Genomic DNA, 27,135 nt, shown 5'->3' with positions numbered 1-27,135 from the left:
GCGAGCTCCAGATGCCAATGGAGTGGGTTCCGCGCTGTCATATGGTACTGTCGCCGATGCTCGAGACAGGATTGAGGCTTGAGGAGACTCAGAGGCTCAACGGAGGCAGTCTTGACTCGTGACGTGGTCTTGATATCACAACCGAGCCTGGACTTGGAATAACCCAGCTGTGCGTTTGCACCTTTCGCCTTGTGAGCGACGCGGCATGCACAGGAACAATGGGGATGGTCAGAGGTTGCGCTGAGGACGCCAGATGCCATACCGCACACATGTCCTCCCTAACATTTGAATCTAGGCTCAACGCAGGTTATTGATTATGCTTGCGGGGTCCGAACGGGAGCCAGACGTTTCAGCAGCAGCAGAGAGAGTGTAGCGAGGAGGACGCTGCGCGGCGACGCGCACCCTGAATCCCTAAACTGAGTGAGTATCTTCAGCAGCATCTGTATACGCGTCTCATTGGCATGCACTTCTGCCTATGCGCTGACCACACAACGGAATCCTGTATTAAACGCATAGCAGAATGTATAGCATGATAGTTTGCTGCTGGACGTTGGAGCATTACGCGTCTGGTTTATATGAGATTAATGACTCGCATCATATTAATCAGACGACACGTGTGCAGCAGCTTCAGTGTAGCCGCATTACCCTTTGTGATTCGACGCTTAATTAAACGATTTATAAGCAGGTTGTGGCACACACTCTCACTCAGCGGAAACCTGCACTCCTCGATATCACATTTAATACCGTGAATTCTGGAATCAATTAAGAGAACAGTGACATTGCCGCTCGTTTATTTGTTTCCCTTCAATTAAAAGGGATTTCGATGGAAGCCTCTTGCCGTCTGCTGTGGGAGCTGGCCTCGAGGACGCGCCTGCACTGCGCGTGCATTTCCACTTTAATCTTGCGAGATTATTTCCAGAGTGCAGCGGTGATTGGCGGGACAATACCCACGGGAGCAACGAATTACTCGTGTTAAATAAGAGGTCGACCGCTGCGGGCCATAACATATCATGCATCCGCGCTACACATCACATATGCGACCCGGGAAAACAATTGTGTTTCATACTGGCATACTTGCAAACACAGTAACCTATTATTTCAGTACTAACAGCTCACGTTTTAAAATTCATATCAGCCAGGCCGGATCAAAATTTATTCCGCTAACCTGTTGTGTGTCTGGTTAAACCGCCGCAGTAAAAGCAGACTGAGCTCCTGTCTGCAAAAAAAATAGGCGCAGTACTTCAATGATGAGGACTAATTTGGGCACGAGACGAGTTAATAAACGCACTGAACAGGTTAGGGCGGCACACGCAGAGATTTACTGTCGCACTTGCCAGATCAAATGTAAAAGTCTAAACAGAGCACTAATGACTTTGAATTATTCCGTATAGTCTGTATTTCGTTCGTGAATATTCTAAGTGAATGAACTGTTTGTTTAGCTACCCTTATATCCATCCGCTGATTAATTTTGTTAAAGGTGACCTTACACACAGTTTTACCCAATCTCATGTTAATCTTGAGTAGACCCATCTATAAAGTAGTATTGCATCCTTCATATCTCCAAAAAATCTTTAGTTTTATCATATTTATAGAATAAAGATATAGCTTTCCAATTCTTTCCGAAAACAGTCGGTTTCTTAGTGCATGACTGCTTTCCTGACTGACTAAAATACTAGCCAATAGCATTCGTGTGCGGCTTGTGAATAAGAGCAGATCATTGGTCGAATTTACTGAACGAACATGCCTCCTATACTGAACGATTCGCCGTTTTGAATCGGATCTACTTAGTGCGGATTTTTTTTTTCATAAATGAGTTAATGTGAGTCATTATTGTTCAGAAAAGGCGTATAATGATTCAAAACTCTTTCTGGTTTATCTCAGGTTATTTTTAGACGACATTTTTAATAAACCATAGGCTAATAAGATTCCTTTCGGTCACAAATGTGATTTTTCTGTAACTAAATGTTTCATTGATTCACACATAACAGGCCCGGCTGGAGAATCAGATCACTGAGGGTGCTTCTTAAATTAGTGAGGGTCTGTTTATAATTACTAAAAAGCTGTCACTCATCTTCAGTTCATAGCGATCTCACAAAGATAGCCTATTGCTATCACTTCGTGATAAGATGATTCATGCTGAACACAATACCTCAACAAAAACTCCAAGGATCTGAGCAGTGAGTGGATTCTAACTTAAACGCCTCTGATTCAAGAAATCAACAGATATGTATGTGATTGGCTACATTGCTCAACACAGCAAAAACACGTTGAAATAGAAATCGGTCTCCAGAGCGCAAACCATAATGTACTGTATAGTTTGCCAAATCTGCAATAAAATGCCATTATTTCAGCTTTAACTGAGGGTGCTATTGATTTTGTTTGAGGATGGTTAGCAAAAATCCCTGTAGAACTAGGCCTGACTCATAACACAAGCCACTGGTTGACACCTACTGGCTACGAATCTGAATGAATCTTTTTGTGAACGGATTCAGAAAAATCCAGTGATTTAGTGTTGGTGATTTAATTTATTCACTGGAAAGAATTAAATCACCAACACTTGTGTAGAGGGAAGGATTGTCAATGTACATGTCATACAAGACAGATGAAGGTTCTGAGTGTGTCAAGTATGTGAGTTTGTGAGATCAGACCATCGGGGCCAAACTGCTCAGTCACATAAGCTTCCTGTTGATTGGTGGAGACTGGTACAGATATGATGTCCCCAACCATGAGCATCAGAGAATGCAAGCAGAATGTTCTGTACTGTCCAGTCAATGAAAGAGAAATTCCACATTGGCTCACATGTGATTCAGTGTAATGTTTGGAGTCGCGAGGGGTAAAAAAAACTATTTTCTATTTACATTTTTTTTTTTGTCCAAAGAGGCAAGAAGGCTGCACTTGTTGGAATCCCTGTTATTACAGGTTGTAATATATAAGTTCATCTTCAAATTGGCAGCTGTCAAATTTAATCTTTTAGAAAAGCATTATGTTCAGTTCTTCTGTTCTGGAAACCTCTTACATGAATCACACACCTTGTTTTGTCACATCTGAAATGTGTTTCTGCTGTACTCAATTTCCTGAACCTCTTGTTTATCCTGGGGTGGCCTACTAAGTGAACAGCGCCTTCAGATTTTGAGAGAAGCGCCAGAGATTTGCTGTAGGTCTGTAATGGTGTGATAAGGCCCTGCAGGCAGACATCCATTAAACTTGAGGCTCTGCCTGATGATACTGTGAACTGCAGAGGAGTTATTCTCTCAGCCTTATCGTGAAGCAGATGAGTGGTCATAGCTCCTCACAGGAGGAAACATACAGCCTATATCTGTCCTTGAACATATGTGTGTGTGCATATGTGTGTCTGTGTCTGCAGGGCTTTTAGACCTGCAATATCTGCCAGAAGAGCATTTGAAACCAAATCCTAATAATTTCCCCCCAATGAAATCATGAATGTTTGTTGACTTGGCTTGAGAGATATATCCTGTGGAAGAGACCCTTTCTGATCAAACCAGTATGATTCAGCTACTAACAAAACTGCATTTCAACAGTCTCTTAGCAAGAGGTCAAGAGGTCCTTGTCTCCTCCATACAAAGGTCGTGAAGCCAGGAATCTCTGGTGACCTTAAAATGTGGTATTTTGAGTCATTGTGTTTTGGTTCTCTTACAGTTCAGAGGCTGTTCATGACACCAGTAATTTGTCCACATTGTTTTTTTTTTTTCTAATTAATTGAACAGGTTTTTAAAATCACAAAAGAAAAAAAAATGTAAATCATAAATAATATTAGTAGGCTATATAAATAATAACATTATACAAATAATGCTTAAGAAAACAACAATGGCCCTTTCCACAAATTATATAATTTGGTGAACCATTACATTTAAAGCATGGATGAAGAGGTTTTTATTTTTTTACATTTTGTTAAATTTGATGTTGATTTAAAAGATTAGTTCACTGTCAAAAAACAAAAAGCGAAACATTTTCCTGATAATTTACTCACACTTATGTCATTCAAGATGTTCTTGTCTTTCTTTCTTAAGTCTAAAAGAAATTAAGGTTTTTGAACTAACCGCATGTGACTTTTCCAACATGATTACGTAATGCATGAAGACGCACATGTGCATTGCAGAGCTAGTGCAAGACGAGCATTAGTGGTTGAAAAGTATATAAATGTAAAAAAAAATTTCAGAAAATGACAGATTGTTTTGCTAGATAAGACCCTTATTCCTCAGCTGGGACTGTGTAGAGCCCTCTGAAGCTACATTAAAAATGCAATTTGGACCTTCAACTCATTGGCCAACACTGAAGTCCACTATATGGAGAACAATCCTGGAATGTTTTTCTTAAAAATCTTAATTTCTTTTCGACTGAAGAAAGAAAGATGTATGTTGTAAATGTGTTGCTAATGTGTTATGATTTTTTTTTTCTTTGTATTCGATTGCTATATGGTTAAAAGGGTGTACTGGGTGGTTGTTAGGGCATCTTCAGATGGTTGCTAGGAGGTTGCTTACTGCTCCAGGTCAAAACAGCTGACCCTTAAGTTTGATCATTATATATGGCTCCCTCAATAGGATATTTTTCATCATTTATATTCTTACTAAGCAAAAGTAAGTGTTATTTCTCTTCAGCTTGGTAGGAGACAAAACAAAATACCGTGACCCCTGAAGCCACAGTGCAGAACAGATAACAAAACATGTAACAGACAAATACAGCTACAGGCAGTTCAGTGGACACTGTAGCTGTGAATATGAACATACACTGGAGCTGTTCTCTGAAGTGAGTTCTAGTAGCATTAGCTGCTAGTGCTGTAGGGTGGAAAAAGTGGCAGCAGTACAGCTGTAACTAATAGTATCAACAGTTAATTATTCTTATTTCTTGAACAAGTTGTACTCTTAGAACAAAGCAGTTATGTAAAGGTAGCGCTGAGGAGTTTGGCTTTTAGGATGTGTTTGTTTTAAACTCAAGACAAGATGACAGAGGACACCCTGTTTTACCACTTGCTTGCAAATAAATTATTTAACATCCCTCATGCTAACAAGCTGCTTAGAGGAGACTTCAGGGCTGTTCACACATACAGAGATTTACAGCAACAAAGCAGCAGGAAGTCATTCATTTTCAATGAGAGTTGTTGATTTCTGATGAAACGAACGTCAGCAACAGAAGTTGAGCGGAGTGCGATGCGGTCACGACTACCAATGAAAAAGCAGATAGTAATTTGCCCACTACAGTTACAGATACAGCATATGAACGGCTACTAAAAATGTGTTTTTGTTTCATTATATTCATTTGTCGTTAGAATTTTTGCAGTGTAGCCTACATCTCATCTTATACCCATTCCCCCATTCTTTTTGCTGATGTAGAATGGACAGACAGAGAAGGAAAAGAGTGAAAAGGGGAAAAACGAGAGGGGGAGGAGGCGAGAGAGTCATGTCTCGGGGGTTTGGGGGGACGTGCCAGTTTCTCTCTGACTGAAATCTAGGGCTTCACAGTAATTAAAACATGCCATTCCCCAATCTCTCTCAGTTTCTCTTCTTCCCTGTTCCTGAGCTCCTTACAAACTGACACGCTCTTTCTCTTTATTTCTCTGGGGAAGTAATTGACTGGAAAATAGAAGTATCTGGTATCTGACATGGAGATGGAGACCTGCCATTGTTACGTGATCTGATTTAGTTTTTGGTTAAAGAAACAAGATTCATTTCACACACATGCAACCCATAAAAGAAATGAAATACAGAGAACCTCAAATAAAAAATGTTAAACATGTGCTTTTGACCTGGAGTTACTGGAGTCTGGACATGCTGAAGCTTCATGGAGGACTCAAGAGACCTGTAAGCTTTTGTTGTTTGATATTGCATATCTGCAACTGCATACAACAACCGCTAGGGAGCAGTATTTTAGGCATTGGATTTGTAGAACTGTATTAATGGTGCTCTATGTAAGATTTTGACTCTAATAAAGCATAAAAATACCATAAAATATTTGCAGATATTTAAGAAACATGCCAAGTTAACATACTTGTATATCTGAAAAACAATGCTACAGTCAGTTATTCTCCTTTGAAAATGTGCGTTCAGGGCCGGAATGTCAGTCTCTGTTTTGGTTTGTGAAACCCGCCCACTGCCAGTTTACTCAATTGTATTTTGGCACTCCGGGTTGCCAGTTGGCAGAAAACACAGCGTATTTCATTTCATTCATTGTCAAGTGCGCTCGTTCCTGTTTGTGTCGTCAGTCTGGGCACCTGCATGTGCGTCAAGTCTGAGGAGGAGGGGCCGGGTGAAAAAAACCCTCTCCAATATTTTGAATTTGGACTGTAATACATACAGTAGTTCAACCACTCTGTGTCAATCCTACATACAGCACCTTTAAAGGAATAGTTCACCCCAAATAATTTTGTCATCATTTACTCACTCTCACGTCGTTCCGAACCTGTATACATTTCTTTCTTATGTTAAACACAGAAGAAGATATTTTGAAGAATTTTGAAGAACCAAACAGTTGTTGGGAAATAAATACTTTGAAAGTCAATGGGGACCATCAACTGTTTGAGCACCAACATTCTTTAAAATATCTTCTTTAATGTTAAAAAAATAAATAAAATAATAATAATAAAAAACCTTGGAACAACATGAGGGTGAGTAAATGATTTTGTAAATGATGAGTAAATGATTACATTTTTATTTTTAGGTGAACTAACCCTTTAAGTATGTTGGATGGGTTTGGATGGTTTGCATAGCCCCTGCTGTTATATATCATAACTAAACTAGTCTCAATAAGGATATTTCCTCAACATAAATACTGTTAATAATTCATTACATTATAGATGTTTTACATTCGCCAGTATTAAAGATTTTTTTTTATTTATTGATAAGTATATTTAAATTTATTAGTAGGCCTAATTTCTGAGTGAAAATTGTTTGCACACCCATTTTTTTAGTTATCAAATAGTTTTTGATGTTTTATTTTTATTCATTTAGACAAAATAATATACAATTGCTGTCTGCTAAGCTCTGAAGTTCAGACTCTATTCAATAAACCCTGCTCACTCTATATCATCATTTCATCTCCTGCATTCTGTGGCTTCACGGCTTCCTCTGTCAACGTCTCAGTCTGATGAGCTGGTTTTGGATACCAGACAAAACTGATATCTTCTGATGGAACCTTGTAAAGAGACTGGATCTAATTTCCAGGCGTTGAGACACAATCCAACATCATATCTGCAATAGTTGTCTGCCATATCATGAAAATGATTATCTAGGCCTGCTATAATTAATAAATATTTATGATTTGAAAGTTATACAGGTCAGTATCAGCCAGAATTTTAATATTGATGCATCTCTACCTAATTATATATATAATCTGGAATCATTATATACAGTATGTAATAATTTCTTGTACTAATAGACCAAGACTTCTGTTTAATAGCATTCAAGTCTAGAGGGTTTTTTTCATTTGTGTTTCATTTAAAAATGTGTGGTGGACTGAAAGTCTCCAATTAAGAGCGAACAGGGTGTTTTGGTTTTTGCTTGGTCACATTAATCAAATATGAAATGGTAATAATTTTAAGGGGATTGTCTTGGGTATCCTAAAAAATAGCGCAGCATTAGCTGATTTGACCAATTAAATAGGATTTTGTCTTGCTGTAATGAGTTGGTTTTCAGAAAGGCAAATTAATCAGTCTGAGAATAAAGACAGGGACTCAGTATCAGAGACAGGCTCTGCTTCTTCCCAAACAGTATCTGTGTAATTACACAGGAAACAAGCTCTTTACTGTTTAATTAGCCCAGCAAAGACAAGATGTAGATTTAGCCACAAACTCCTCACACTTGCCAAGTTTGACTCAGTCCAGAAAGTGTGATTGGAGTTTAACTGTTCTATTTTTGAGAGAGAGTTGAATTTGAACTTTGACAGAACACATATGTGTGTGCATATGTTTCAGTGATGACTAAAAGAGCCTGAGTCTCATAAACAACATTAGGTCCGGTCCACATTGCAGCTTATTCTGGCCAAGAACCACCCACTTAAGACAGGAGCAGACCAACATGTATTGATTATACCAAAATAATAGTGCTGTCTTAGTTGCAGACTTGAAAACAAAAACAGTTTTATAATTTATGGCCATTATTAATGGAAAGACTCAGTGTAGTTAGTAAGCCATAAATCACACTGAAATGCAGCTCATGTTCTGTAGATGCAGAATATGGCAATATGTCAGAAAGTTTAGCATCTATAATACCTTTGATTGGGTTTATGTAACAGTCTAGTTAAGTCATATATTTACATGTGCTAAACAGCACCTGTTGTCAGTGACTGGGACTATTTATTCACCCAGCTCACGCTTGCCTAGGTCTCTGCATTAAAAACAAAATTATAGGGAATGACTTCACAAATCAAGAGGACTAACATGTGATTCGGCCATTCAGTGGGGTGAAACACAGTCACATCAAGCTCCATCTGGCCTCAGACTAATGATGTGCTCATGACAGAACAATCCCTGATGGAGCGCTTGGTTTCAGCATTGTCCTCGCCCCTTTCTTTCCAGAAGCACACAGGACAACATACTAGTACAAATTTGCAATATGAAGGATTGTTTTGCTTTTGTTTAAATAGTCGTGATTTAGCAAATACTTTATATCTGAATAATGACAAAACTCTTTAATAAAAAACTAAAATTTTGTCCTAGCTACAAACATGTTGTGACAGGATATTTTGATGAGTGTTTGGTGTCTATTTTTGCTGCATCAAGCTGGCAAGCCCCGCCCACTGTGACATCTCATTGGTCCAAATTCTTCCTGCTCATACAGAGTTCTTTAGTGCCAGTACACTTTTAAGCGGTGTTGGTTGGAACTGTAGAAGTATTTTTACCATAGGAATTTTAAAAAAGTCTTCGTTATAGCATTATAAGCCATGAACCATGTGAATTACAACAATAAAAACTTTTATTTAATGCAAAAATCTTTTTGAAAACTGGACAAAAAGGTACAAGACTGTGTACAGATTTAGTGAAGGAAAGAACTACCAATCCCATGAAGCACTGAGAATAACAGTTAAATTAAAAATGAAAATATGTGAAATATAAAACTATTTATTTAAATTTAATTTTATCTATAGAAACAGTACATTTTAAGTTTATTGCAAAATATGCAAAAATATTAAAGTATTCTGAGAGCGTAGGGATTTTGTCAATTTGCTGGCTGCAACTCTTTGATTGGAATTTTTTTTGTACAGAATCATGGGTGATGTAATTTTCACCACAAATTCCACTGTAAAACACAATTATTTTCAAAATAAGTCCAAATAATGCAAACAGATGGCTTCATCAAAAGCATATGCCAACAATTAACAACCTCAGAGCTCACAACAGGTCTGTTAAAGGTTTATACATTATCATTATAAAAAAAATAATTAGCCTATGGAGAAAATTAAGCTCACTGTCGCATTCTACTGCACATCAGTTATGATCTGATTGATTGTGATTGTCTAACAATGCACAGAAGTTTCATGTTCAATGTGGACAGACAGTGAAAATTTGTTGCGTCAGACCTAGTTAGGACACAGTGCTCTATAGCTGAAGGGCATTATAGAGATGATGATTTTTGTAACTCTGCAGTTCATCAGGTACTTTCACGTGTGATTGGGAAACTAGAAACCAAGAAAGCTCAATTCATAAGCCATTAGGCTGCCACCAGCAAATTCTGTCATACCACTGCAACCTGAATAAGTAGCTCATGAGCAAAATTTTGATTCACCTGCAATTAAAATCACAATGGGATTTATTATTGTGCTAAAAACAGGCAATCTACAGAAAGAGAGAAGCTTTCAGTCATTTTGCATTTAATTTGTCTGTAGGCATTAAAGTTATTTGAAGAATGTCATTGCCAATAATGAGATTTGAAATATGCCAAATCACTTATACTATGATAGAATATTGGCAGTAGATATGTTCCTTGAAAAACTGCATTAAAGGGATACTCCACCCCAAAATGAAAATTTTGTCATTAATCACACCCATGTTCGTCTTCGGAACACAATTTAAGATATTTTGGATGAAAACCGGGAGGCTTGTGACTGTCCCATTAAGCTGCTTGCATTCAGTGGATATTCTCCAAAATTGCGCTATGGTGATGCAGAGAGATACAGAGGAGACAAATTGTTGAATGAAGTCATTATTTTTTGTTTTCTTCATGTACAAAAAGTATTTTCGTCACTTCATAATGTTACGGTTGAATCACTGATGGCAGATGGACTATTCTGACAATGCATTTCATACTTTTCTGGACCTTAACACTGTTATTTACTTGACAGTCTATGGGACAGTCTCAAGCCTCCCGATTTTCATCCAAAATATCTTAAATTGTGCTGGAAAATGAACTAAGCTTTTATGGGTTTGGAACGACATGGGGGTAAGTGATTAATGAGAAAATTTTCATTTTGGGGTGGAGTATCCCTTTAAGTCAGAATACCTTCAAATGCCAAATCTTGACCCTTTGAACCAACCAACTAATCAGTTAAAGCGCAGTCACATTAGCGAAGTTTCAGCAAAACTGCTGGCAAAAAAAAGATCCATTATTGTCAATAGTGTAGTGATGTATGAAGCACAGCTCTCCAAGAAGTCCCTTTCAAACCAAGTAGATTTCTGCTGGTCATCAGCCCAATGTAGCAAATCTGCCAAATCTGCATTGGGAAATCTTTGTCCTCACAAGAAATTGCAGACTGTGTGGATTCTTACTTATATAAAATCAGGGAAGACACCGTATTTAATTTAAAACGGATGAAAACAAGGCTATGAGGTATAGGCTTTCAGATTTTCTTGCACTGTATTAGATCATATAAAAATAATTGTCAAAAAAACATTTATGGAGTTTTTTCTGAAAGCTTTTTGGAAGATCAGCTGAACAATTGGCAACAGTACAATCCACTGAACACACTGTACTTCTCTCCCTCACAGACTTGTTTTCATTCCTGTCAAAAATTCAATATAGCACTACCCTGACTAAAGTTGAAAAGACTGAATTAATTTACAGAACAGTAAATGTGATCACACCTTTAGTCAGTTAAAATGTGCCTGAGAATTAAGAAAGAACCACATAAAGGACTCGAGCTGTTTAGAAACCAAGCTGCTAACACCTAAGACTGTGTCCCTGCTCACCCACTGAGGAGATCCTGTTTAAACAGATCATTAAAACCATGATGCACCACAAGAGTCGGGATGGAAGGATTGAGAAAGTGAAGGTGAGAGACAGCGAGAGTTTCATTAACACTTAAAACACAGAGATGTTGGGTTTTGTTATCCCCAGTGTATATTTATTTCATTTTGCTATAAATAAATAAGCACACACACACACACACACACACACACACACACACGTATGTGCTCTCAACTAAATCTAACTAAAACTCAAATGATTAAAAATCATTTTTTTAAATAAAATATAAATATTAGATTAAACGTAAACTTAAATGCAAATGAAAAATAAATATAAATACATATAGCATTCACACATAATATAAAAAAATACAAAAGATGTGTATATCTTAGCATTTAACTAAAAACTCTGATAACTGTGTAATTAGGTCATATTTTCTTGTAGTGTCTAGTCCTACTGCAATCATTTACTGCCACCATGGTTAGTTGTTGGTTTAAATATTAGTTTATAGCTCCAGCTCAAGAGCGGCTGTAGGTTTTTCCTTGTTCCAGTTGTCCAAAACGAAATAAGTGCAGATCATGACTAGTTTGTTCTGGTCAGAGTGATTGAATTTGTTTTATTTGGCTCCAGTGGTGTTGCTATTGTAATATTCCAAAATATCTGGAATGTCTGGATGCATGCCTTAGCCTAGCACAGCAGTTTTCCTTACTTTAAGCTGGCAGCCTTTGACAAACACAGTCTCTGTTTTCTGTGTATATACAGGGAGTCAGTGCATGATGGATCCACTCATTAATCTTCAGGCATGTTCTTTCATTGATGCATACTCAAGAGACCCGTGTACAGTTTAAAAGGGGTCACCGGGAATTCAAGTGCAACTCAGGGCAAGTATGCATGCGCACAACACTTCTGACAACTGCATTATAGTAAAAAGGACTTTTTTCAGGCTGACAGAGAGTAAGACACAATGAAAGAGATTTTTTCCCCTAGCATTGTCCTAGTATTTCGACACGCTATTGTTTGCTTGTTCTTCTGGGGTATTTTTAGCTCTTATCATGACTCACTTCCCCTTGATAGTACTAAACCAAGAGCCAAAATAATTAAAACTGGGCTAATTCCTTATCTGACAAAATCCACATACTTCATCTCATGCATGATGTCTGTAAGGTGTAAGTCAGAAATAGCCATAGAATTCCTTGTACCGCCACCAGCAGTACAAATCTTCACATTGAAAAATATAGGCTGGATTGTGTGTGCAAACAAAAAGTGACTGAACGATTCAGGACTTGCTCTCCATTCAAAAGCACTGGCCCATTCAGAAGATTTCTGATGTAATGGAGAACACTAGACAATTGGAGAAGTGTGCGCAATAATGCAATTAAGTGTGTAGACTGTACTATACATTTGCTTCACATGGGTTCAATTCAATGCAGCTGTTTTACTGCAGTCATCTGCGATGTCCCTTATAGAAACAAGAAGAGCATATATATATATATATATATATATATATATATATATATATTTACACATATATATTACATATTGTATATGTAATGCATACAACATTTATAGAATTTTAGATTGTAATGCATAATAGTGTATCTCAATACACCAATGTGATCATATTAATTTCTGTGCTAATTCAAACTTGGCGCATTGAGATGCACAGTAGCAGGTTGGACATTGTTGCTATTAGTTTCTACATGTTCATCACGGATTGCCAGTGGCCTCCAAAGCCTCAAGCTGTGTGTCCTGACACTGTCAAATGAAGTTTAACACTCGGGCTCCTGGCGAATACAGCACAAGCTGACCACATTGGCCCCTGGGACCCATGGCGCATTTAGCAGTAGCTGAACACTTGGACCCCCGAGCCCCACGACACTTTCAGTGTGAGCTTACTATGATGGGACCCTGCTACTATTTTAGTAATCTAATGTTATTCTGCTAAATCAAGTGTTCTTAAAAACAATGTCATTTAACAGTTTGCAGAGTAAGCGCGTCCAGAGCGATTTTTGTGTCTTTTGAAGTAGGGGGTGTAATATAGTGTTTTGTTCTAGCACTGTAACTGTTTAGAAAGGGGCTTTTAAGTGAAAAGTGTGAAAGCTCAGCCTTTCAGCAACTGCATTTACTGTCGCTTTGTTCACGGCAGGTGAGGTACTTGATGCTCATGAATCTTTGCATGAAAAGTGAAAAATGCCCCCCAGTCTGAGACAAATGTTTCCACACAAACGCTGAGTGACAGTCAGTGGGCAGAAAATGACACACTGTGGGAGAGAAGAGAGAGAGACCTGCAGGAGACACACATGAGGAGAAAGACAAAATAAAAGTACAAGAGTGGGACAAGAGAAAGTGTGGGGGAGACTCACTCTCTGTCATTCATTCACACTTTAGAGAATGGCTGCAGGGAGGAATGAAAGAGTATGATTCGTTTTTGTTATCCCTCTGATGGGTGAAAAAGGCTCGTTTAACAAAGCAAAGGAACTGATTCTAGCACCTTCACTTTTCTCTTTCAGATCTTGTGGACAGTGTTTGAGAGTGTGTGTGCATATGTGTGTGCGTGTGTGAGGGCGAGCGTGAAAGTGTGTGTGTTAGCACTTCCACATGGCCTCCATGCAGGACGGGGTGAACTTCTCTACTCATCCCTACGGCAAAGTACTGCTGCTGGGGGCCATCGCCGCCGCCTCGGCCTTCGTTGTCACCATCCTCATCGTCGTGCTATGTGTGGGCTGCCAGAGGTGAGTTGTAAACACAAACACATATGCTCATATATAAAATGCTCTGACTGCTTGCCCTCTTTGGTTGGTTGGAGTTCCTTTGGTGGTTTATTTGTTTAGATTCATATTCTTATTGTTTAAACCCCAAACCTAAAATGCATAACTCATCCTGCTTTTGTGTTGGGGACATAATACCTTAAATCATGCAGCTCATTGATGAGAGGCTTACGATTTTTCCTTGTGTACAAAAAACCAAGCCAAATTGGCGAAAGACTTTCATAGACTTACCCTGAAGGATTAACCTCAATCATAATAGCAATCATCTAGAAATGCTTTAGCAACCCCTCAGAAAACAACAGAAATCAACCATATAGCAACACTCCAGACTCATAAATATGATATCGATAATTTGGCTCTTTCATACACTACCATTCAAAAGGTTAGTGTCTGTTTTTTTTTTTTTTTTTTAATGTTTCTGAAAGAAGTCTCTTATGCTCACTGTAAAATACAGTAAGTTATATTGTGAAATATTATTACATTGTTTCATTTTTATGTATTTTACTATGTAATTTATCATATATATGGCAAAGCTGGATTTTGACAAAGCATTGCTCCAGTCTTCAGTAATGATCTTTCAGAAACCATTCTTATATACTGATTTGGAGGTTAAGGAACAGTTCTTATTATCAATGTTTAGAAAACAGATGTGGTTCCTAATATTTTTTTGTGGATACTGTGTTTTCCAGGATTCTTTGATGAATAGAAATTCAAAAGAACAGCACTGATTTGAAAAAAAAAAACAAATGTAGTTTCTCTTAAAAAAAATCTTACTGACCTCAAACTAAACAGTAGTGTACATACATAAATAACACTCAAATTGAGGATAATACCCAGGATAAAATATGAAATATATTTGAATAATATTTCAATTCAATATGCACACTAACAGTCTCTTTTAGCACATTCTGTGCTTAAAGCCATTTTTTCCTCCCAGTCCATTCCATTCAATAAATTATAACACTAGTAGATCTTAACTTCTGAGGTGGACTTTACTTTAGTACAGTATTTCTGAATGAAGAAAAAATGCCTCTAATGACAGAGATTTTGAATAGCATGTTCACACCGAGCTAGCATTCTCATACTTGTAACAGTGTGCTCTGCACTGGAAATCTTAATATTGTCAATATTGCAGAAAATGTTCCTGTAATATGAAGCTACATATACCGTGTGTGTGTTCCAGGATGAAAGCCAGAGATCACCTGTCTTCACCCATCACTGTCACTAAGGCCTTTAATAGAGATTATTCAAAAATGTCATTGAAGTTCACCCACGCCTCTTTCATGCTCACTGCGTAATGGTGGGCACGTCATTTTGACATGGCAGTGATGTTTAAACAGGAAGTGGCTGTTTTTTTTTCTTTTCCATCTCTGTCTCGCTTGTTCCACCGATGATAGCACAGAGCATGCTGTGTGAATGCTAATGTCTCATTTTGTCAAAGCACATGATGCATCTGGTAGTGGAAGGACAAAGAAAAGGTATTAGAGGAATGAGAGATGGAGGTTTATGAAGGAAGGTGAGTGAGTAAGTCGAGGAGGAAGAGGTGTTGTGAGGAAGAAAAAAAGGGTGGTTAAATATAAGAAAGACATTGCAGGGAAAAAGTAAATGAGAAAATTAGAGAAGATGTTGGAGGTATTGTCAGTTTTCCTACTAGATATGAAAACAAGTAAAGATAACGTCTAAAGGTCAAAATTGCTGGAAAACTTGTGAAATGATGGGATTTCCATTAACCGATGTTATGCAAATAAAACATAATTTTTTCCTCTTTTGATAAGTCAGCTTGCTGTCTGGGTCTCTGGGTGCTGCAAAAAATGGCTGCCCACTGCTGCGGGTGTGTGTGTGTTCACTGCTGTGTGTGTGCACTTTGGATGGGATAAATGCAGAGTGCTAATTCCAAGTATGGTTCACCATACTTGGTCACTTTACTTTCGTTATTCTTTTTTTGGCATTCTTGCATTTTTCTTGATAGTGTCAATCTAACAGGAAATGGTGGGCAAAAGAGAGACAGGATTGGTAAAGGTCCACAAGGTGGGATTCGAACCTGGGACACCTCAAACGCAACGTGCCATATGTTGGCACGCTACCCATGAGGCTATCGGCATCGACAGAGAGGCACTTACTCAGTGGTTAACAGATTATAAGATTATAAATTGTGGCCTATTTGTCATACAAAGCAATGAAATATATTGTGTTAATAGTATGGGCCACTTTCATGATGCTTTTGCATAATTTCCGAAGCTTGAAATCTCCCATTTATTGTAACTACATGGTTAATCAGATTTTTTATTTGGGTGAACTGTCCCTTTCAAGGCCAAATTCATGCTTATATGGTCACTCATCCTCACTGACCTTCCACATCATTTATCATATTAATTAGATCTGAAATATTCAGCACAGTATATTTTCTAATTGGTTTAAGAAGCTGTTCGTGTATACTATATATTTCAAAAAAAATTTGAGAAGGCTAGATGTTCTTGTGTGATATTATACTAATGTTTTTTATTCAGTTATGTCTTAAAAAACAAATATCAGTGATTCATGGGAATCTCAGTAATAGCTTTAGTACTTTACAAAATCTACTTTGTATCCATTTCGCTCTGCTGGTCGGCAGATTTCAGATACCTACACTGTTCCTGTAATCTTATCAAAGCAATGCAAGCAATCAGAAGGGAATGGCTGACATGTTTTTTTCAAGAATAAACAGATGTCTGGTCAAATTTGGCTGAACATTCCAAGCAATGGGACTGGATCAGGGCCCGGTGTATGTGTGAGAGAGGAAAGTTTAGATTCTTGAGTCACTGACAGACATGACTTTGTACTTGTCTTCTAATGAAGAAAATAATCCTCAGCATCCATTTAGCTATTTTAGTGATGTTTGAATTGTATTATGTTGATGGTTTGATTGATTTTGAGTTTTGGCCTGAACACCGTTGCTCCGCAGTTACTCAGAGGCCTGTTAATCATCCAGTGAAAGCCTTCTGTTAGTTCAAATGCCAATCTGGACTCATTTCGAGGACAGTGCATCTTCAAAGCACTTGCATGGTTACTTCTGATCAAATGACTTCATTCAAACAGTTTATAAAAAAACAACTGCCTTGAATCCTTCGAGTAGCCTAATTCAATTGAAATGTGCATTTTCTTTCTGCACAAGATAAACAGTTGGAGCTACTAAAGTAAATTGAATCAGGGGCTCAAATGAGTCAGCGCATTCAGCCTCCATAAATCACTGGATAAACGGAGCATTTGAAGTTTGAACCTAACGTTCTAAAATTTTTGATTTGGAACAGCGTGGTTTACATCTCGCTGATTGTGTCTTGCAGGAAGGGGAAGACGCACAATGGCCCTGGAGAGGAGAGGAAGCACAGGCTCATGGACATGGTGAGCATTTTTAAGTATCTTCTCTTCTGCTGCCTTTTCTTCAATTTTCTCACAAGGTGTCATTCACTAATAATTGCACACAGCTTGTATTTCTCAAAAATATCTTCATCCATTAAGTTATCTGTTAGTATATACACACACACTATATATAGCCTATTTCTGTTCAGTTTGGGGTCAGTTGGTGTTTTTGAAAAAATGCTTCTCATTCTCAACAAGACAACTTGTTTTGATTTATTTAAATCCAAATTTCTTCAGTCTTCAGTGCCACATGATCCTTCAAAAATCATTCAACATGCTGATTTGGTGCACTGGAAAATTTCTTATCAATGTTGAAAACAGATGTGCCACGTATTTTTTATTTTTCAGAATTCTTTGAATAGAATGGAAAGTACAACATTTATTTTAAAGGGGTCATATGATGTTGCTAAAAAAAACATTATTTTGTGTATTTGGTGTAATGCAAAGTGTTTATGCGGTTTAAGGTTAAAAAACATTATTTTCCACATTATGTACATTATTGGGGCATAACATTATGTACATTATGTACATTATTGTTTCATTATTGTTTCTCCTCTATGCCTTTCTGAAACGTGTCAATTTTTCAAAGCTCATCGTTCTGAAAAGCGAGGTGTGCTCTGATTGTCTAGCTATCCAGTGCGTTGTGATTGGCTAAATGCCTCAAGTGCTTGCAAGCATGTGATGGAAATGTTACGCCCCTTACCACAACGGTTCCCAATCCTAGTCCTAGCGCCCCCCTGCTCAGCATATTTTGCATGTCTCTCTTTGTTAACACACCTGATTCATATAACCAGCTCGTTAGAAGATATGTGCATGAACTGTGTTCCGACTGATATGATCACTGCAACGTGTTCATTGCTCCCTACTCCCTGAGCAGGGGAAATCCACTGAAGTTTACTTCACTTCTGAACATTCATTCATGGATTTGTGCTGTGCTGTTGCCTGCAGCGTCTTCACACACAAACGAGTGTGACATCATATACCTCTGTAAATAAATACAATTTAAATTCAAGTCTAGCACACTTTAATGCCCTTTAAATGAAACATATACACTCGTTTCGAACTTGAATCATGGCGGAATATCCTGTGATGTCTACTTTGAATAGAACAAATGTTGTATGTGATAAAAGGACTGGGATTGGGAAACGCTGCCAGTACGATTTCTAGTTTTGGAAGGCAAAACAAAGTAGCTTCGCTTTCACAACAAAACACAGCGTCTCCACAACATGGCGCCAGCGGCAACAGCCAGAATAAAAGTTACGCCTTCTTTCTTTGTTTGAACATTTGGGCAGCTTTATGCAAATCTTCCCACATTGTGACGTAGAGATGTGGGGGCGTGTTAGAATGAGCCGTTTTAGGAGAGCGTGGACAAGTCTTAATTTTTATAAAGAATATCTCTTTGAATTTGAGACTTTAGTCTTTGCAACTTTACAGATCTTCTTTATGCACCAAGAGCTTGTAACACTCCAAAGAGAAAGGAAATTTGAAATCACATCATATGACCCCTTTAAATAGAACTCTTCCGTAATATTATACATTTCTTTACTGTGTCACTTTTGAGCAATGTAACGTGTCCTTGCTGACTAAAAGTATTAATTTCTTAAAAAAAACAAAATCCTACTGAACCCAGACTTTTGTATTTATATAAGCAGATTAAAAGGATATTAATCCTAAATTAATGTTTAGAGAGAAGCCTTATTGATAAATCACGATTTCTGGATGAAAACTTTCACACATAGGTTTTTTTGCACATTCATGTGTACACATTGCTAGTGAATGAAACACCATTCTTCTTCTTCTAAAACATTTCCCTCTTTTTCTCTGTATTTTCTAAGGAACCCAGGTGTGGGCTCAGTTCCATGTCAGTTCAAGCAGTTCATGGTTTTGTTTCAGGATTTAAATTCTTCCCTCACACTAGTTTTCAAGTAACAAATTGAAGGCTCCTCCTGAATTTAATTAATCTTCTTAATCGGCTCAGTGGAAATAGATCTGACCTAAACTTTGAATGGATCTCTTAAGCGTTGAATCTAAAAGGATTTGGCCCATTTCAGTATTTAAGTATGTCCCCTAACATAGATGTATTTTTTGTCACCCAGAAAATTTCTCAACTGTTTTACCCTGATTTTACCTTGGATATCAAGCAGTGATGGTGACCCAGCACAGTACACAATAATATAAATTACATACAACAGTAACAAGTAATTATTTCAAACATGAATCTATTAATATTGCCATGTACTTGCTTGACCCAACAATATGCCCAGTGTAGGCTGAATAGGAAAATTTAATGTTTAGTTGTTGTATTGTTTATGCTGTTTTATTTGAATACATTTTAAGAAGTTTATCTGTGCATCTGTTTTCAGAGTATACTGCGACAGTCCAAGCTGACCTCCATCAGTAAGTCAGACACCAAGCTTCATGAGATGAACAGACTCAACTGCAATGGCAAGAGTATGTACTGTGCAATCACATCTCTTAAAGCTTGATAGTCTCTAGTTCCTCACATATACCTGCAGTTCGGGGGGAAGGTCTGAGCATGGTACCAGCTATGTTCCAGGAGTTTCCATAGGGGCTATTAGTAGATATCTATCTATATCTATAGTGATTGGCATGTGTCTGCTGCCCTTTGCCTCTGCAGTTTCGAGCAAATCTTTTTATTGTCTCTTTGAAAAAAACAATGGTTTTGCTTCTCAGATTTTGGTTTATATCATGCTGCTCTCTGTAGAATCTTCTAAGAAGAACCGTCCTGCCAGCATGGATCTACTCCTACTTCCTAGCCGTCGCTCAAACTCCGACCTGCGTTCTCAGGGCCGCCAGCTGCCTCAGATCCCCCCTGGTGAGGATGGGGAACACACGTACGCCGAGGTGGGCCGCCGCTCTTCTCCCACACGCAGTTCTGAGGATGCCCGCTATGGCGTTGGAGGTCGAGCTGGAGAGACGGACACACCCGCCCCACCGGCGGTCCCTGCTAATACCCCTGCTCCACCTGATCCCGACGGGGACTGCTTGGAGGGTGGGATTCCAGAGCCAGAGACCCTCCCCCAAGTGGTAAACACGCCCCCTCAACCGCAGGAAACAGTGGAGTATGCCTGCATTAGAAAGGTACGGAGAGTGGACAAAGCAGCACAGAAGAGGGACAATGGGACAGAAACCGAGGAGGGGCTCGGACAACAACAACGACACAGCAGTGGGGACATTCGACATGCCCCGCCCACTCACCCAGCCCCACCTCCAACACACCCACACAGTCAGAAGATTCCTCGGAAAAACATGGAGGCCTTCAATCTTCCATCTTTCCCTAAGGTATCTATCTATCTATCTATCTATCTATCTATCTATCTATCTATCTATCTATCGGCGCTTTTCCACTGCGTGGTACGACACGGCTCGGCTCAGTTTGCTTTTCCACTGCAGTTTAGTACCGCTTTAGAGTTGGTGGGATTATTCACATCGTTTTATTTGCTCCGCCTCTATTGCCGCGACTCCTGAAAAATGTTTTCATTCTGTGTTGCCCCTATCAAGCTCTCGCTGGATACACTCCTCTGCTATCAATGAGAGGAACGTCTGTACTTCCTCAACAGACCATGTAACACACATTTTTTGGTAGTTAAAAAAGGTGCGCTTCTTTTGTGTCTCGTGTCGCAAGTTCAGTGACGCAGGTAGTGACAATTCTCTCCGGCCAATCAGTGATCAGCAGGGTTTACACGTCACGTTTTGGTAATGGTATGGTTCGCATGGAACCTCAACCAAGGTGATACTGAAAAAAGTTCCAGGTACCAGGTACTGTACCCAGTGGAATCTGTCTATCTATCATCAGTAAGCCCTTTAAGCTTTCAAAACTTTTTTTCAAAACCTTCAAACAAGATTTACATTCCAAGTTTATTATTTCAAACAGTTTTTAGTTAAAAATTACACTCCTATAGCCTCATGGGAAGTGCACTGATATATAATGCTGTTGCACTTCGAGCGTCCCGAGTTCAAGTCCCGGCTCGTGGACCTTTCCTTATCTGGTCTCCCTCTCTCTCACTTCGCTTTCAGTCTAGCTACTGTCCTGTCATAAAAAGGTCAATAACAGCAATAATACATATTTTTAAAAAATTACAAACACATGAGTTTCTTTGAATTTTAATTTGACTTCTTTGGATTCAAATTCAATTTGGATGCAATTCTGTATCCAGTTTGGTGCCTCAATTCAAATTTAATTCAAATTCTGTAATTCAGAAACAGTAATTTTAAGGGTATTTTCAATTCAATTCTGAATGGCGCACTTCTTTACATACATTCAACGCTCATGTAGTATTCAGTTATTTCATAGCACTGCAACAGCAGGGATTTAGCTGAGGCTACAAATGTTAAGAAGCACCACTGCGGCGCTTGAGAGCATTGTTGCTGATGGAAACTATTTGTCCTTTCACGACTACTGAAAGCCTTTGACTCACTGTAATTTGCGATTGTGCTTTTATATTGTGTCTTAAAATGGAACATATTATAAATAGAAGCATGCTGGAAATGGCTTCCCCTATTTTTGTATGCATCAGCACTAGTGTGGACTTGCAACTAAAGTGGATCTGCAATTAAGTACATTGCAAGTGTACTTCATTATTTTCTCAGTGAGAACACAGTTCGAATCAATGATACTTGCGAGCGTTTAGTGGTCCGTCCACAGCATTCGGTGTATTGCACATTCACAGGCACTTTACTATGAGGATGATGCAACCAATGGAAACACGGAGTAAAACCTCTCAATCACCGAAACCCAGGCAAACAGCCAGACCCAGAAAATAGGCCAGTCCTAATGGAAGACAAAGTGAATTGCTATGGTGAACGAAAGAAGCTACAACAACATGCTAATCCTTGCCTTAAAAATGGCACTGTGACACACCCCATTGCCCACCTTCCGTTTCTCCTGCATAACAATGAGGAGAAAATGCACAGCAAGCATCAGCCTGTTGCCTCACGCCTGAGTACTGGAAACACATTAAGCTCAATATCATTAAATGCAGAAGATGGTTAGACATGAGGGCAGGCATTAAGAGGGGGGACAGTAGCCTGATTGTGCTACAAAGGCTTATTTTCATAAAGAGTTTTTAACAGACCGTCAACAGTATGACTGTGAAACTATCTAATCTAAACTATCTAAGCATTCTGTCAGTCTGTATAATTTTTTTTTCAAGCTATCATCTAACGTTCTTCACAAATCGAACTCATCCCGTTCTTCAGTATGACTTTTATGAGTGACTCATTTCTAAATAGTTTCTCACACAAAGACATCAAGAAGACTGAATATTGTACACAGTTTTTATGGACAATTTTATGGTATTTTCATGCTGCTTTTGCACCTTTTGAAGCTTCCGTTTTGAAAGCCCCTTTAGTCTTCCACAGAAGAAATAAACTCATACTGATTTTAAACAACATGAGGGTGAGTGAATGATGACAGAATTAATTTTATGGGTAAACCATTAATTTAAAACTACTGTTTTAAACCCCTGAATTGCCCTTGGAGTGCATTGCTGATGCTGTTTCATGATGCTGTTCTACACAGCTCTATTCTCAGGTGTATATTGTTTAAGATGGCACCTTAAAAGGTAACATAATATTTATTCTAGTCAATTGTTTTTTAATATATCAGGAGGCAGTGTTTATGGGAAATGGAGAACAGTACATATGGAAACCTCCGGAAGACGATGAAATCATCTTCCAGCACAAGCAGATGGGTATTTTGAGCTCTCATGCAGGAGAGAATATGGCAGCATCTGCAGCAGGGGTGAGTGTGCATTTAGTTTTCCACAGTCCTGAGACACATCCTCTATTTCTCATTCTGTGCAGTCAAAATGTCTTCTAGGTATTATACATTCTTGAAACATCTTCTGTGAATGATCCCAGAGTACTTCCTTACCCATAAACACTATTTCAGAGTTAACCAGAAGCAGCTGCTAACCCACAAATGTGTATTCTTAATAGGCCGGATTGTTTTTGTTGCATATCAGACAGCGGGAACTGGAAAAACAAACTTTTGGAGTATAAGATATATACACAGATTTTTCACTCATGAATATGTTTCAGATGGTTTATCTCTCTATTATCATGTAGATCACAGAGATGTATTCGAAAGTCTGCAAACCGGGCAAAAAGAAGCGAGGCATGCCTGGCTCCCCCACCTCCACGAGGGACATCAGCGGCTTTAGGACCTTGGCTCGAGGTGACCGCGGTGAGCGTGACGGGGGTTTCAGTGTGGTAGTCAAACCCCAAACGTGGGCCCCACAGGAGGGCAAAGGCACGAGAGCACCACCTGGCTGTATGGAGGACCACTGCTACGAAGCCATCAGCACTGAGGAAACAGACCTGGCTTACGAGACCATGGAGGGTGGGGGAGGATGGAGGCGTGACAGGCCTCCACCCAATGCCAGTGCCACCTTGCGGCCCAAGCGGAAGCGGCCCCAGCAACCCTTGCAACAACCACCGCCACCCCCTCCACCCCCCCAGCAGACCCCTAAACTGCAGCATCTCCCAGCCAAAACAATGCTGATTCCTGGGGAGAGCCTGTACGAGAGCATCCCTGACCTGAAGCAGGGCTCGGCCACCTCCAGCACAACCACCATCTTTACTTTTAATGACGGCATGGAGATGTATGTCACTGGCCTGTAGGGGGTGCTCTGGGGAAGGGAACTTTCCTCTCTTGGGGCTTGAATCTTGAATTGGGACACGCAAGCGTGTCGTAACCCAATGGGATACGCGCATTGTGCCACTGCTATATATTTTACATGGGTTCCAAGTATTAGTTGAGCATTAATTGAGTTTTGTAAGTCTAGTTAAAGGTCAGTATTCTCGCAGCACAAATCGATAGAATGCTTACGTGAAAATCCAAAAGAAATGATTTCGCCTAGTCACATGCCTTCATGACGAAGAAGAAAAATAGTCACCAGCCATGACATATCACAACAGACACAACATATCACACTCGACAGTAGCATTCCTATAGAGGAAATTCTTGTTTTTTTGTCATTACATGCTGTAGTTAAGGACAAAGCGACCACTGGATTTGGAGGTCAAACTTGTATTTGATGCCTAGAAAATCCCAAAGTAGAAAAAAACAGAGCACAAGTCTATTACAAATGTAATTTGTTTAGAAGCACAGTTTAATTGTGTTCCCGTGGCCCTCTGAAAAGAAGACAAAATTATAATTTGGTAGATGCCCTCAGCAAAGTACCAGTTTAAAAAAAAATGAATATACAGAAAGTGAACATTATTAGAAAGCCAATCAAAGCTATTGCCAAGCAAAATATCTTATATTGACAAAAGCCTTTATTTAATCTGTTCATAGAAGAGTTGATCCTATTTTAAAATGGCTAAAGCTATCTATTTCCTAAAAGCTTTAGGAAACACATGGTCCTATTTTTGTAAAGTCATAGCCTCTATTTATGTAAAAAAAATTAGAGCTAAAATAAAGATTCTAATTCGATTGGTCAAACAGATCCTGTACGCCAAGGAAGTATTTTCTTATTAAGCACAAATATCTCATGCTTAGCATGTTGTCTGTCTGAGACAGTGCCCTTCTGAAATTGAAGAGTACTAGATTTAAAATCTGTTAAAAGTAATAGATGGTAAATTGCAATTGTCAATAAAGCAAGATCATGGAGAGAATTAGCAAAAGCTCAGGGACAGTGAACAAAAATATTAAATAATTGCACACAAAACGTTATAAACTAAATCTCACAGGAGACCCCAAATGTCTTTTCATGTTGTTTTCTTGTTTGGTCATACATCAATTAAAACTGTCACATAAGTCACCACAGCACTTCAATGCGGTAAAGTAAGTGTTTTTCTTTGTCAATACTGTTTATGCACTTTGCCTGATTAAAAAGATGCATGCTTTCAAGAAAAAAGACCCTTTTAAAGGGATAAAAAAAAAGAAAAGAAAGAAAAGTGAAACTAGCACTGTCCTGTGGTATCAGAGAATGGTTTATTTCTTGCTGTTGTTGGTGGATTGTTTGATTTATATGCCTTTTTCTTAATCTGAGAAAGAGCACAAATTGAATCGCTTCAGGACTGAGGGAGACCAATGAGGACTCGAGGAGGACTCTCTAAAAAAACTGGACGATTATGAATATATCCCAATTGGTCAGAAGAAATGTATCATAGACAACCCCTTTCCCCCATCATTTCAGAAGCAGTCAGGATGTCTATGTATGTCCATATCAGATTGAATGGAATCACATATATTAGATTGTTGCAAAATCTCCTGTATGTTACTTGAAAATAACAGGAGATTTAAAAAAAAAAAAAAAAAAAAACAGGTACACTGACTAAGCAACTTAAAATTATTGTATGTCGCCCTGTAATTCTAAGGGAGGGGGGTCTGGGATTTTATGGCCAGATAGTGACAAGTTTCACCAGTGGACAATGTCAAAATATCTATAATATGTGGACTATAGCCGCTGTCTTTTGGTGTCTTTGAATCTGATGCTAATGTGATCTGGATTAAATTATCCCAAATGGCTGGAGCACACAAAAAGGCGCTCAGGTCAACTAAATATAATCAAACCGCTTGTCTAAGCCCTCGTTGCTATCAAATGTTGGTGCAATGTTGTAAATATGTTACAAGAAGAATTACAGAAGAAAATGGGGGGAGGGAATTTGCTCTTGGTGTTCCTGAAAGTATTTGTTTCTTTCTGGTTGTCCTTTTGGAATGATTTTTCTCTGGTGAAAAATTATCTCAGCAGTATCTCTGTGAGTTTTGATTGTGTGCTTTGGGATTTTTTTGTTGTCCACATCATTTTAGCTATACTGTGTATCTCAAAGACCAGTTGAGTTTAGTGTGGCAGCTAATGTCGTGCGTTTGCTTATCAAACAACAGGGTGGTGTGTATTAAAGCTGTGTAATTAAGTACTAATGTGCAAAAGATTGTAATGTTTTTATATCAAAATGACTATTCATAAAATGTCGGGTCAAGTTTATACTTTTTTAAATAAAGTAGCACTTCAAAAAACACAAAGCATATACCATTTACATGGTGTTTTCTCGCTCGCAATTAGCCATTTATTAATTCTCTAACCACTAAGTGCTCAGACAATCCGATCTTACAAAAAAATGTAACAAGGTGGCAATTACATCTGAATTTGTATGATGTGATTTGTATGAAAACGTACACTTTTGAAAAAAGCATGAAGGTTTGCCCCAACCCAACCTCTAAACCTAATTATCAATGACATGTAAGCAGATTGTATGAAAACTTAAGAATGAGATTGTAGAATTCATATGAATTATAGTTTGAAATACTTTTTTTGGTAAACGCATGTAGTGCTGATATAATTCTATCATGACAACTACCGAAAGTACCGAAACTTGCTACTGCCAATAAATCCATGACATGCTGTTGTGAGCATGTAAGAAATACTGCTGCTGCACATATAACATATATTAAATATCAGCCATATATAGCATACATAAATTACCCCATAGCAGGTGGAGCTGGGGAAGGTGGAGGGTATCTGAAGCGCACTGCTATTGCTACAGCAAGCACTAGCCAAGTATTTCACTGTTGAGCAGCAAGCTCATTGGCTGCTAACACACACACACACAAAAAAAAAAACATCAGCTATACCATGTGATGATGTCATTATGAGTTAGACGTATCGGACTGCACCATCTAGAGTTTCATGACAGAACTTTGGATTTATATGATCATTGTACATCCACACTGGTTGTCAGAGTAACAACACAAAAACCAAGCACAAGATTTCAGTAATGGATGTTTCTCTAAGGCTTTTTCATGAGTGCAGTACCCACATCTGAACATATCTGTAGCTATAAAAATCAGAAGGGGTGGAATATGCAATATT

General features: G+C 38.6%; 1 protein-coding gene across 3 annotated transcripts; it reads left to right on the top strand.

The window, feature by feature from the left end:
- On the top strand, positions 1 to 26,288 carry si:dkey-70p6.1 (uncharacterized protein LOC570575 homolog). 3 transcript variants are annotated; one of them, XM_042729651.1, is made up of 8 exons: positions 1 to 420; positions 11,895 to 12,013; positions 13,643 to 13,864; positions 17,221 to 17,278; positions 19,660 to 19,747; positions 20,022 to 20,599; positions 22,926 to 23,060; positions 23,387 to 26,288. In XM_042729651.1, the coding sequence occupies exons 3-8, from the start codon at positions 13,731 to 13,733 to the stop codon at positions 23,939 to 23,941; spliced, it is 1,548 nt and encodes a 515-aa protein (XP_042585585.1). In that variant the 5' UTR covers positions 1 to 420; positions 11,895 to 12,013; positions 13,643 to 13,730; the 3' UTR covers positions 23,942 to 26,288. The 3 variants fall into 3 exon arrangements, with proteins under 3 accessions (XP_042585585.1, XP_042585586.1, XP_042585584.1); XM_042729652.1 differs by lacking the exon at positions 11,895 to 12,013 and having other exon boundaries at positions 19,660 to 19,693; XM_042729650.1 differs by lacking the exon at positions 11,895 to 12,013.
- Positions 26,289 to 27,135: the final 847 nt, after the last annotated feature.

Source organism: Cyprinus carpio, chromosome B8, assembly GCF_018340385.1.
Source record: "Cyprinus carpio isolate SPL01 chromosome B8, ASM1834038v1, whole genome shotgun sequence".
Taxonomy (NCBI): Eukaryota; Metazoa; Chordata; class Actinopteri; order Cypriniformes; family Cyprinidae; genus Cyprinus; species Cyprinus carpio.
This window is presented reverse-complemented; position numbering and strand designations above follow the sequence as displayed.